Source organism: Mesoplodon bidens (assembly GCF_964165515.1).
Source record: "Mesoplodon bidens genome assembly, chromosome: 16".
Taxonomy (NCBI): Eukaryota; Metazoa; Chordata; class Mammalia; order Artiodactyla; family Ziphiidae; genus Mesoplodon; species Mesoplodon bidens.
In genome coordinates this window covers 4,282,788-4,295,872 of record NC_138173.1, presented here as the reverse complement: position 1 = coordinate 4,295,872, position 13,085 = coordinate 4,282,788, and the positions used below count along the sequence as shown (strand labels likewise).

At 43.5% G+C, this 13,085-nt stretch overlaps 1 protein-coding gene across 2 annotated transcripts; it reads right to left on the bottom strand.

Moving 5' to 3' along the window:
- Window positions 1-7,585: 7,585 nt before the first annotated feature.
- Window positions 7,586-12,734, bottom strand: MRPL15 (mitochondrial ribosomal protein L15). Of its 2 annotated transcripts, none has more exons than XM_081258040.1 (5): window positions 12,570-12,734; window positions 11,598-11,752; window positions 11,061-11,172; window positions 8,553-8,676; window positions 7,586-8,094 (listed from the first exon to the last, which is right to left on the bottom strand). In XM_081258040.1, the coding sequence occupies exons 1-5, from the start codon at window positions 12,675-12,677 to the stop codon at window positions 7,757-7,759; spliced, it is 837 nt and encodes a 278-aa protein (XP_081114166.1). In that variant the 5' UTR covers window positions 12,678-12,734; the 3' UTR covers window positions 7,586-7,756. The 2 variants fall into 2 exon arrangements, with proteins under 2 accessions (XP_081114166.1, XP_081114165.1); XM_081258039.1 differs by lacking the exon at window positions 11,061-11,172 and adding an exon at window positions 10,854-11,019 and having other exon boundaries at window positions 12,570-12,732.
- Between the last annotated feature and the right edge of the window lie 351 nt (window positions 12,735-13,085).

Sequence of the window (13,085 nt, the reverse complement as noted above, 5' to 3'; positions counted from 1 at the left end):
AATATTTTAGACCTTAATAGAGAAATTTAAAGATATTCCTTCTCCACAATCATTCATCAAATACAATTTTATATGTTGTACCTAACATTTTTGTTATTCTCTTTGTTTTCTCTTTGTTTACAGAGCAAAATGTTATTCCGGTGGAGGAAAAGAACTTTATTGCAATAAACGATTTACAGCTGTGGTTCTAAATTCACCCCGAAGTATAAGAAACCTGGGGAAATGGCTCCACCTAGTGCCGCAGATGCGGTACTGCAACAAGCAAGCTCCATAAACGGTACCAGAGCTTCTCAAACTTGACTGTGTACAGAAATTATCCGTGATCTTGTTAAAATGCAGATTCTTACTCAGGTGAGAGGTGAGGACTGAAACTCTGTATTGCTAACAAGTTCCCTGGGGATACCACTGCTGTTCGTTCATGGAATGTCCATGAATTTGATGATAAGTCTAGTTGTCTAAATAGAAGGTTGTAATTAGATGTAAAGACCCCTTTAGATGTTAAAAGTTCGTAAGTCAGACTTGTTTTCCCCCCTTTCTACAAGGGGCACTATATTAGTTGGGTTGGTGATGTTGATTACTAATTGCAGAAAAACCAATTGCCCTAAGTGAATTCCCTTTAATGCTCAACCCTTATTTTGTAAGTACAGCATCTAAGAACATGCTCACGTATTCCCTTGCCCACTGCCTTACTGTGAACAGTTCTAAGAGCGGCGTTTCCATGTTCTATTTCATCTCCCTGGCAGCTGGCATTGGCTAAATTATAGCAGGTGCCCAGCCCGCTGGTCTAGGGAAGTGAGTTCTCCAGGTGAGAGACTAAAGCAGGTGGGCATGCAATGACAGGTGGCAGGTGCAGGGAGCCCCGGCTAAGTGTGTGCTCCAAGATTCTGCTGCACAAGGAGAGAAATCTGTGTTAGTGGGGACCATCTTCCCCAAAGCCGTCCATACAATGTCTTCACAAAAAGAACAAGTGCTCCCGCTTCTTGGACCTCCATTGTGCCCAACACTGGCCGATGACGTACGCCTTCCCTCTCACACCCAGCACCACAGCCATCTGAGGAGGGACCTTGCCATCTCACAAGAGAAGCTGCTGAAGCTCTGAGCTTTAACAGCCCTCCTGGGTCAGCAGGCCACTCGGGACACACACGCAGGACCATCTCACTCAAAATCTCTTGCTTTAAACCACTCTGCCACCACAGGTAACGCTAGTTCCTGAGCGCACACCTCCTGGGGCGTCTCTTTCTTAAACAGTCTGCAGCTGGTTTTCAAATGTGTATGTTAATATAAAGTCTCAGAAAGTAAGAGTTTATCTCTTCTGTGTCCTTAACACGCTAGGCGGTGCTATAAATGTGCTATAACTGTCATTTTTGGAAACTTGGCGAGCCACTTCACAGGTTTCTGGGGGAGTTAAGTGAAAATCAGTGTAAAACCATTGTTGCTACTTTGGCTTTGATTTCCTCCTCCTCCTGTCACCGACGGCCACCAAGGAAGAACTTGGGTTTGCCGTGCCCAGAGGCAGCTTCCGATTCCTTTAAAATTAAGAGTGAACTAGAGTATTGAGAGCAGGTTACCCGCAGCACCTACTGCTCTGGGATTCAATTTCTCCTTCACTTGCTTCTCCATTCCCTTCTACTGGTGCGTGTAAGGTGATCACTCTGCCTTTCTGACTTTAGTAGCCCCAGTGCCTGGTGTTGGGCCTGCTGTGTGAGCACTTCGGGTTTGCTGAATGTATAAATCATGAATAATTAACAATCCTAATTAAGTGGGACCAAGATCACCCCTGGAAATTCCCGCGAAGTGCTCACATGTGGTCAGTAGGTGGCAGTCTTGCCTCATTTCTGATGGCTAAGGGGCGCGTGCATGCATGCGTGCGTGCGTGCGTGCGTGCGTGCGTGCGTGTGTGTGTGTGTGTGTGTCTGGTTGAAAGTCTGTCCTTCCTCACTTGTAGAAGAAAGGAGAATTCTCTTTCCAATTCTTTAGAGTTGGAAAGAGTCGTCTGCAGCTCCCTCACTCCATTTGTCAAAGCAGAGGACCTGGGCTTCCCTGGTGGCGCAGCGGTTAATAATCCATCTGCCAATGCAGGGGACGTGGGTTCGAGCCCTGGTCCAGGAAGATCCCACATGCCGCGGAGCAACTAAGCCCATGCACCACAACTATTGAGCCCGCTTGCCACAACTACTGAAGCCCGTGCACCTAGAGCCAGTGCTCCGCAACAAGAGAAGCCACCGCAATGAGAAGCCTGTGCACTGCAAGGAAGAGTAGCCTCAGCTTGCCACAACTAGAGAACCTCCGTGTGCAGCAACGAAGGCCCAACACAGCCAAAAATAAATAAATAAAATAAATTTTTAAAAATAAATAAATAATATGCACCCAACATAGGAGCACCTTAAAACATAAGGCAAATGCTAACAGCTATAAAAAAGGAAACTGGGCTTCCCTGGTGGCGCAGTGGTTGAGAGTCCGCCTGCTGATGCAGGGGACACGGGTTCGTGCCCCGGTCCAGGAGGATCCCACATGCCGTGGAGTGGCTGGGCCCGTGAGCCATGGCCACTGGGCCTGCGCGTCTGGAGCCTGTGCTCCGCAACGGGAGAGGCCACAACAGTGAGAGACCTGCGTACCGAAAAAAAAGGAAACTGAAAGTAACACAATAATAGTGGGGGATTTTAACACCTCACTTACACCAATGGACAGATCATCCAGACAGAAAATTAATAAGGAAACGCAAGCTTTAAATGACACAACAGACCAGATAGATTTAACTGATATTTATAAGACATTCCATCTGAAAACAGATTACACTTTCTTCTCAGGTGCACACGGAACATTCTCCAGGACGGATCACATCTTGAGTCACAAATCAAGCCTCAGTACATTTAAGATAATTGAAATCATATCAAGCCTCTTTTCTGACCACAACACTATGAGATTAGAAATGAATTACAGGGGAAAAAATGTAAAAAACACAAACACAGGGAGGATAAACAATACGTTACTAAATAAGCAAGAGATCACTGAAGAAATCAAAGAGGAAATCAAAAAATACCTAGAGACAAATGACAACGAAAACACAATGATCCAAAACCTATGGGATGCAGCAAAAGCAGTTCTAAGAGGGAAGTGCATAGCAATACGATCCTACCTCAAGAAACAACATCTCAAACAATCTAACCTTACACCTAAAGGCACTAGAGAAAGAAGAACAAACAAAACCCAAAGTTAGTAGAAATCATAAAGATCAGAACAGAAATAAATGAAATAGAAACAAAGAAAACAATAGCAAAGATCAATAAAACGAAAAGCTGGTTCTTTGAGAAGATAAACAAAATTGATAAACCTTTAGCCAGACCCATCAAGAAAAAGAGGGAGAGGACTAAAATCAGTAATATTAGAAATGAAAAAGGAGAAGTTACAACAGACACCACAGAAATACAAAGCATCATGAGAGATTACTACAAGTAACTCTATGCCAACAAAATGGACAACCTGGAAGAAATGGACAAATTCTTAGACTATACCTTTCTTAGAAAGGTATAACCTTCCAAGATTGAACCAGGAAGAAATAGAAAATATGAACAGACCAATCACAAGCACTGAAAGTGAAACTGTGATTAAAAATCTTCCAAAAAACTAAAGCCCAGAACCAGATGGCTTCACAGGCAAATTCTATCAAACATTTAGAGAAGAGCTAACACCCATCCTTCTCAAACTCTTCCAAAATATAGCAGAGGGAGGAACACTCCCAAACTCATTCTATGAGGCCACCATCACCCTGATACCAAAACCAGACAAAGATACTACAAAAAAAGAAAATTACAGGCCAATATCACTGATGACGATAGATGCAGAAATCCTTAACAAAATACTAGCAAACAGAATCCAACAGCACATTAAAAGGATCGTAAACCATGATCAAGTGGGATTTATCCCAGTAACGCAAGGATTCTTCAGTATATGCAAATCAATCAATGTGATACACCATATTAACAAACTGAAGGATAAAAACCATATGATCATCTCAAAATGTCCTTTCTCAGCAGGTCCTGATTAAAATAATAAAGTTTAGCATGCCTTTCTTTTCATCGACAAGATACTGACCACAGACTGTATGAAAATCTTAAGGCAGAAAGGAAAAAACATTTATGGAACAGCTACCACAAACGAGGTGGACCACATAAGATGCTTAATTCACAAACACTCAGAGGCACTTCTGTGTCAGGCACAGCGGTAAGTGCTTCACAAATACTGACGTCTTTCAATCCCCATCATCACTGGATGCGTTAAGATCTGTCATTATCCCCCTTTTTACAGATGGTGAAACTGAGGCTCGGAGAGGTTAAATAACAGTCACACAGCTAGTACCGGCCTCTGAGCCCAGGGAAACTCTCCTGGCAAGTCTGCAAATTGGCCTCCATGCCTGGAGCCTCTCCCTGGTAACCCAGTGAGCCCCCAACCACAGAAGGAGAGGGTGTTGCAGTTAAAGAATGCGCCCCAGGTCATCCGGCTGCCATTGGAGCCTGGAGCGGCACTGAAGTTTACACGTGCAAGACCACGCCACGCCTGGCACACTGTCTGCAGCAAAGCCTCCCAGACGCGGCCACCAGAATCCGCACTAACTAAAGTCAGGGAGCATGCTTTGTTCTCTGACGCACACGGAGCTGGGTCCCTCTGCTGCTGTCTGGCGTTTTCTCCACCCTTGCAGAGCCGCTCCATGTTCCAAAGAATAAAGTAACATTCAAAAAGGAAAATAAACCAAGGAAATCCAGTTACTACTTCCAGGCATGAAAAGATCTTTCCCAATGCATATCAACTCAAGCTTCTCTGGTCTTGGACCCACACAGGCCACGTACACTGAAAACAGGCTGAAGCCACACACCAGGAAAGGACTGGAATCCAGACGGAGGGCGTCTGGCTTTTCTACTTAGATCTCCAGGTGATGTAAACTCTTCATCCTTGGAAATGACCAGCAGCAGCCGGCACTGTTACATAATTCAGCTTGAGTCTCTCCCTGCTACGCAGTGATTTTAGGACTGGCTTCCTAAAGCAGAATGGACGGATTTTGTGGAACGTGCCCGTTTTGGCCAAGAATGATCTGCACGATTATTCGATTAAGCCCAGGATACAGCTGTTTGTGACTAAGCGCCTGTGCCCTGAGGGTGACACGTCACCAGGCAGCTGTTTCCTGTTTTCACTCTTCCCTTTATCATTCTATCCGGACTTCCTTTCACCTGCAGGCCCCCAAGACGGCCAACTTCAGCGAGTCTGGTGTCTGTCATCTCCTCTTCCACCCTCACTGCTGCTCAGGGTAGTTGAGTCATTTACATGGCGCATGGACCCTCGTAAGGGCCTCACGAGTACATCCTGGGACTGGAAGGCGAGGAGACCCCGTCATCCACCTTCACGTGACTAACTGCCCCCTCATTTCCCGTGAAGAACTGTCTGTCGAGGCGACCCCGGCCCCTCCAACACAACTGCGAAGTGAACCACAAAACAGAACCTCTAGCAGCACGTCCGGGGGGCAGTTACCCACCCAGAGCGAGGCTGGCACTCTGCACAGAAAACGAGTGGTCTCTCAGGCTTGTCTCCTGCTTCAGGCCGGACACAGGACAGGATGTGTTTAAATGTAAGGAAGTTCATTTCTGTGCAAATAGGTTGAGGTCAAAGAAGTTTTCCTCAGCCCAAGGCAACACCTCAATCGTCACGGTATTTGAGCTTGTAATATACAAAGATTATGGGTCACTGCACTTTACAGTTGGGAAAGGTGAAGAGACTTGCCTAATGGATCCTATAGCAATGGCTTAAGAATAGGGTGTAGTTTACCCTAACGGGAAGCGTCTTTTAAACAGTATTAGATGTAACAATAAGAAGTAAGGTCATTGCCTTTTTTTGCAGTCCATGCTTTTTTTTTTTTTTTTTGGCTGCATTGGGTCTTCGTTGCTGCACGTGGGCTTTCTCTAGTTGCGGCGAGCGGGGGCTATTCTTCATTGCGGTGCGTGGGTTTCTCACTGCGGTGGCTTCTCTTGTTGTGGAGCACAGGCTCTAGGCACGCAGGCTTCAGTAGTTGTGGCATGTGGGCTCAGCAGTTGTGGCTCGCGGGCTCTAGAGCACAGGCTCAGGAGAAGAGACTCCAAACAAACGAAACAGTGGTAGTAGGTCAGGGATGGGCAACAGTTAGAGAACAGGGACTTTTACTTTTTAGACTTCAGTATTACATAACTTCAAAACAAGCATGGACTACTTTTATAATGATAGAAAGTTTTTTGGGACTTTTCCCAGTGATTTTAAAAAATGAAAATGTATTCTATTCCTGACTCTTAGTCACTGTAATCGTCAATAAAAACACGTTTTCTCTGTACCTTGGAATTCTTCTTTGCTACCATCTCTCTTCTTCTATATACAATATTCAAGTAAAACTTTTTAGATACCTGGCATAGGAAATGTAAGATGGCTTTATGGCCAAAATGTTTAGAAAAACAGGCACAGAAAAAAGTAGATGGTTTCTGGTGCTTTATCATCACTGTCCCTCAAAAACACGTGTCACTTGTGTCTCTGAAAAATAAAAACATGTTTTTAAATTGTTGCCCATCCTCTGAAATTCATAGGTGACTATCCGAGAAGATGGGGCTAGTAGTGATCCTTATAAGTTCTGGGTACTAAGAAATGGTTTAATAACAAGCCAAACTAAACAATCCTGGATAAAAACTGAAATACACTCTTGGTACTTAAATTACTTTATAAACGGAATCTTAGCTCAGCAATATTTGAGGTAGATAAGGAAACAAAATAATGCACCGTTTAGGTTTTTAAATTTTTTTATTTTCGTAAAATAAAAAAGCAAGAATCATTTTATTTCTACTGTTGAAGAATTATCAAGAATTATTCAAGATTTAATTGCATCAGGATAAATTAAGCTTTCATGTGCTTAGATACAACAGAACTTTGCAAAGCTAAATAAGCTTACTGCCTGCTGAACCTTTTAAATTAACTGAGTTTAACTTTCACATGACCAGTTGTTTTTATGGCTTATATGATCATTGACCATTTTTTCAAAAGCATTTAAAATGACTGAAAAACAAAGGTTTCCAAAGTCTATGAAATAAGTAAAATCATATCAATTAGAATTAGAACATTTACCTTCTTCAAGGAAAAAAATGTTACTGGCTTGATCATTTCTGTCTACTCTGAGTTGAGAAAATGAATTCCCTTGTAATTTTGGTCTCAGTTTTTCTAGCAAATATTGAACTGCTTAGAAGCTACTCACCAGTCTTAAACCTTCAACTCACACCCCACATCTTAATCATCCCAGGCTGAAGGCCTGCTATCTTGACACTGGGCAGCAGCGCTTCCTCGCGGCTACCGAGTAAGAGGCTCACCAGCTCATTAGCAGCCCTCTGACCTTGACCAAGCAGTTGACAAAGCAATCCCATCCCACTTGCGCGTTCACTCTGATTTGCAACAATAAGACAAGACCTGGATGGAAAGATGATGGAAAACTCAACTGGAAACTGACTAAGAGTTACACTCTTCCTTGGGCAGAGAACCAGGGAACTCAGAACGGAGACAGAAGCACACAGATCCACCAGATCCTCTATGCAGTCCTTGCTTACTGTATTTTTATTTTAATTTAGATAAAAAAGAGAGAGATGATTACACAGACAACACCAACATCTGCAGAATTACAAATTAAGCAAATGCAACGGGAAACACACGTGTTTCAGTCCCTTTCTGGTGCTCTTTTACCATCTGCTCTCTTGGAAGGAACTCAGGAGCTGTAGTACTTGAGGAGATTCTCATCCGTAGGTTTGAGGATTTTCTTATCTGCCATATTCACTACCCACCCGGGAGCAAGGCCAAAGAAAATCTGCCTTGGATCTTTTCGAGTACTGAGCATTTTGAAGAGTTCGTCTTTAGTGATATCAGGTAAAATATAACCGTACTTCTTGGCGAGCTCCAGTCTCGCTTCAGGAAATTCAGCAGGATCCGCCAAGTAACCGCGATTCCTTGCATCAGTGTAATAGGTTACCAGTGCCTCAGGGGGGAGCATTCGCTTGGGAATGGGTTGTCCACGGAGAAAGAATGGAATAGGTTTGCACAGAATTTCTAAAAAAAATGTTTAAATAGAAAGAGAGAGATGCAAATACTGGCTACATACATAATGATTTTCTCTTAATAATGGCATTCTTTTAATTATTAATTTTTAAACATTTCCAAGAGGAAAACTTAATTCCCAAAACTTTTTTTTTTTTTTATTAAACAAGTTTGTCTTATGTAAGCAAATGGCAACACCTGACTTTCAAAAGTCTGCATCTTGAAAGTCAAAGTTACTCCTGGATCACCAACAGAGAGTGAATTTCTAAACGTGGGAAATACCATATTGAAGCCCCATGTTTTAAAAAACAAAACCCCTTTATGACACATTGGCTGAGGTGTATGAGAAAGCGGAGCGCCACCAGCCACACCAGTAGTAGAAACCCCTCAAACTGGAAGCCAAGGGGGCTCCAGAGCAAGTCAAACCCTTGTGTGACAGTCAGCACAAGACCCCGAGGCAACAAGCTTACCCAGGCTTCGAGGGTCGTAGAAGGCCGTCGTGACGACACCCCCGTTCTTCTCGATCGCAGCGATGGCCAGCTCTGAAGCCAGCTGTACTTCAATATTAACTTTTGCCTTAAAGGTGTCAGCACCCTGTCACCCGTCAAAACAAGGTCTGTGAGGAGACGGCTTGGCTACAAGTGAATTAATTACATGAGCTTCCCTTCTATACTGTGTTTTCTCCTCTAAAGGGCCTGCAACGTGACAGCTATTCCTACTTTAAATACCTCTGCTTTGAGGTCCTATCAAACACCAAATTCTTCCACATTTTTTTTAGGCCAACTTACTTTACCAATTTTCATTCCCTAGGAGCAGGGATGACTAGAATTCCATTTTATGCATTTGGCGGGCACCAACATAAATACACATTCCCATTACTTCATTAACAGCAGATTGTTTAATCCTCAAAACAACTCTAAACCAACAGAATCACTGCCACACCAATGTCATAGACAGCAACACTGAACCACAGAGAGGTTAAGCAACTTGCCCAAGATCACAAAGCCAGGGGGTCTAGTGTCCCAGCGCCTGCGTTCCTAACCACATTATGCATGTGACACAGATGAAAACTCACCTTCCTGACCCACAAGTAAGCAAGAGGCCCAGAGCTGGTTAAAGGGGGGGCAAGTGGGCTCGAGCCAGCAAAAGAACAAAGTATCCGAGCTTGGGAGGGGCCAGGCCCCTCTAGGGAAAGGGGCAGAGACAACAACAAAAATAAAAATAGTACTCAACTTTTTAAAGTCCTGTCTGGGCACTTTCATTAGGATGTGCTATATTTTACTCTAATTTCAGAACAGATCCTGACAAAATAAAAAGATGGTGGCACTACCATTCTTTTTGCAGTAACAAAAATTTTTTTGCTATTTTGGTGCGGCCGAAACAAGCTGGCTCCCAATTTCAAAATATTCCATCAATTCTAAGACACATTTTCTCACATTTTTCCCATCTATGATACCGGTAGGCATTTTTACAGTCAATGGCACTTTTGACTCAATGAAACAAAGTCTTGCCATATTATTTGAGATTTCTAATTACTATTCCATAGATTGCTTAACCATTTCCCTATCCTTGGGTATTGGGGTTAGTTCCAGCATTTTCAGTGTTATAAGAAGAATATTTAGCATTTCATTATATCTATTAAGTTTCTTTTGTTTTTCCTTAGGACTTCTGTTCCCAAATTGGTAATGTTGTGCTGAAAGAACAAAAGCGTCTTATTATCCACTATTTACTACAAATCTGAAATCCAGAAAAGGGCAAGCAGTTTACAGAGCTGTAAATAATGTATAACTGTACTTATTCAACCAATGTCCTGGTGTAGATTTCAGAATGATTTTTGCTAGTTTAACAGACACATGCCTGAAAGCTGTTGGGATGTGCATTAATGTCTGGTGAGGCCATGGGTTTTTCCATATGTTAATCTACAATTGTGTTCCCTTATACGCCTCACGTAGAATACTGAGGCTTAATGGTGTATTTGGTATTCTCTCTTCGAATCATCTTATTTGGAAAACTTTTATCCACAAGTGTCCTTTTTCAAAGGAATCTAAAAGGTTTTCCCATAAACTATGCTTCCCTCTAGTGGACACTAAGTTACTTACAGCAATATCACATTACTGACATACAAGAAACGGGTAGTTGATTAACAATCTACAAGTTTATTTGCTAATGAAACTTCTGGCCAACTTCTACAAATAGAAAACTGCTTTCCTACAATTAGAACTGGATTTGATTCATTTCTGTCTTCCATAAATACTAAGTGACTATCACAAGCCAATATTTTCGATGTTCAAAATACAGCAATGCATCAAAGTACCTGCTCTCAAAGAACTGACATCACAATGAGGAAAACAATGAAAAATAAATGCATTACTTGGTAATAAACGTCAGATGTTCATACACTCAAAGAAAAATCCTTTGGGCAGAATAAGGCAGACGGTCGGGTATGAGGGTATGAATGTTCCTTTATAAAGAATGTCAAAAACATCTTCCTGCTAGGATGACATTTGAACAGAGAACCAAAGAGAGTGAGGGAGAAATATGAATAGGTACACAGGAGAAGAACATCCCAGGACCAGGGAACAGAGCCGCCCTTGCCTCCCGCCACCAAGAGCATACAGCTTTCTAAAACCACAACGAGTATAACACGATCGCCACTATATAATGTTTATGACAACTCAAAAGGGATAAAAATAAAAGAGGCAGAGTGTCGATTATATGGAAATCAGAAATAGCCATCTACGTAACTCCAAAAAAACTGAATTCAGACTTACCTCCTCTACCAGCTGGACACCATAATCCCTTTTAGATGGCTGGATGGTCACGCCTCTCCCATTGACAAGTTGGGTTAAATCAATAGGTTGTGTAGGATCAACCCGACCCAAATCAATAAGATACTGCAGCCTGTTGAGACTCAAAGGCTGATATTGGCGTCTGAAGCTACACAAGAAAGTAACAGTAGATGGAAAACTCAGACTTACCTTCCAGCAAGATCTCCAGTTCAACTCAGAGCTTTGTCCTGGGTTTTCCTCCATCAATTTATATGGTTTAACAAAATAAAACCCCTGAGTATGGCATAAACATGTAATATTCCTTGATTTGGGGGCAATGAAACAAAACCAGTAAGTACTTACTTTGTTTCACCAACAACTATTTGCCTAGGCATCTACTTCACTCATTTACACAAATAAATAAATATTTAACCCACTATGTAAATTATACATTAATGGAACTCAAAGTAATGGTGATTACCATTTATTGGGTGACGACAATGAGTCAGATTTTATATATGTAATCACCCTAAACCTCGCGAGCAGGCACCTTATCTCCATTTTGCAAGTCTTAGTGCAATGTCTGGCTTTTTCCCCAATTCAGGCTAAACTTCATTACCAAAATTGGTTCAGAGAAACAGCAGTGAAAGTTTGCCTCAAAGTGGATTTAAATTTCTACCAACCTATTTTTAGGTAACTCTCAGTGAGAATTAGGTACTTTTACACTAAGAAGCAAAGCAAACTTACCTATGTCCTTCATTAAACCCGTATTTTGGGATTCGAAGGTAAAATGGAGTCTGGCCTCCCTCAAAGCCCAGCCGGGGTCGGGTTCCTCTCTGTCGTTCTCCCTTGTGGCCTCTGCCACATTTCCTGCCTCTTCTCTGACCTCTTCGTCGTCTTTCCTGCAAGAAAAGAAGAATGTTTTATGACGTACAGATGCACTTTTTTGAATTGCGTTTCACCTTTGCACTGTATCTTTTGGTTATGCCCTTCATTCATCCAACCAAGCAGGACTAGCCAAGCCCACTACGTGCCAGGCACCATCCTAGCTGCTCTGAAGTCCAAACACTCCATATGAGCAACTCTGCCTCTGAAGATGTAGCTAGTTCTTGCAACCAAACTCCAAGTTGTATTTCAAAGGGAAAGTTCCAAGAATGAGATGAAACAAAGGAGAGTGTGACAGGTTGGAACCGAAAAAAATTGTAGAATTAAACATCCACAAGGAGCAAAGTTTGCATGATACGCAAGCGCTTTTGGAATTAATTGTCAATATGCCATTGTTACCCATATATAGCGTTTTATTTAAATACCAATCTATAAGGAAAATATTTTTCTTACTTTACATCCTGTCACTTCAGGAAAGCAACGAATTGATTTTTAAAGTGACAGTATGTCCATGACAGCTTTTCTAGCTATATTCAACGATTTGCAGGAGAGACATCAAACGTAATAAATCTTTCCCATGAAGATAAGGTATGATGGAAAAGCACTCCATGTTAATCCCAATTTTAAATGAGACAATCATTTGTACTTCCTGCGACCTCGCTCCCCGCCCTAATTAACGTAATTAAGCCTCTAAACCTGAACCTTACCGAGAACTGGGACCACTTGGGCAGGTTTTCCCGCGTCACCTAAGCAGAGGGGCTCAGGGGCCCCTGGTTCCCCCAGCGCCTATGGAAACCGCGACCCCGAGGGCCCCCGCGCCGCCCCCAGCCTTACCGGTTTCCTGGAGCCCGGGTTCGGCCTCAGGTTAGCCAGGCTCACACGAGGCAGGGCCCGCAGCAGGTCCAGGGCCTGAGGCCCTCCGGCCCGCACCGGGCCGGCCATGACTCGCGCGCCCGCCAAGCCGCAAAGACGCCGGAACGCTAGAACCCCGTGATTTCCGGCGCTGCTTTACGGCCGAGGCCCCGCCCCTGTCGTGCTGCAGGCCCGCCGCGCCGCGCCGCCGGCCGCGGGGCATGCCGGGAGCCGGGTACAGTCGCGGCGGCTACAGGTGTGCGATCGTGTAGTCTTCGCGGTGCGCCGGCTTTATGTTTAGTTCGTTGGGGATGGGATCCTACTTTGAGAGGTCGTGCCTTGACCTTGGCTTGGAATGTGCTGCGTTCTCTTCCGCCGCACAAAGCACGCGTTGAAAACGGTGTGCGTTAGAGGGCTTGGAGTTACTGGCCTGGTATGTCTCCCAGTCTGGTCCTTAGAGGCGCAGGGTCTTCTCCGAGCTCCACGTGGGGCCCAGAA

Coding starts and splice junctions, on each gene's coding strand:
- MRPL15 (XM_081258039.1), bottom strand. CDS start 12,677: ATGGCCGGCCCGGTGCGGGCCGGAGGGCCTCAGGCCCTGGACCTGCTG. Junction 8,677..10,853: donor GTGTCCAGCTGGTAGAGGAG/GTAAGTCTGAAT, acceptor GACGGGTGACAG/GGTGCTGACACCTTTAAGGC. Junction 8,095..8,552: donor CTACGACCCTCGAAGCCTGG/GTAAGCTTGTTG, acceptor CATTTTTTTTAG/AAATTCTGTGCAAACCTATT.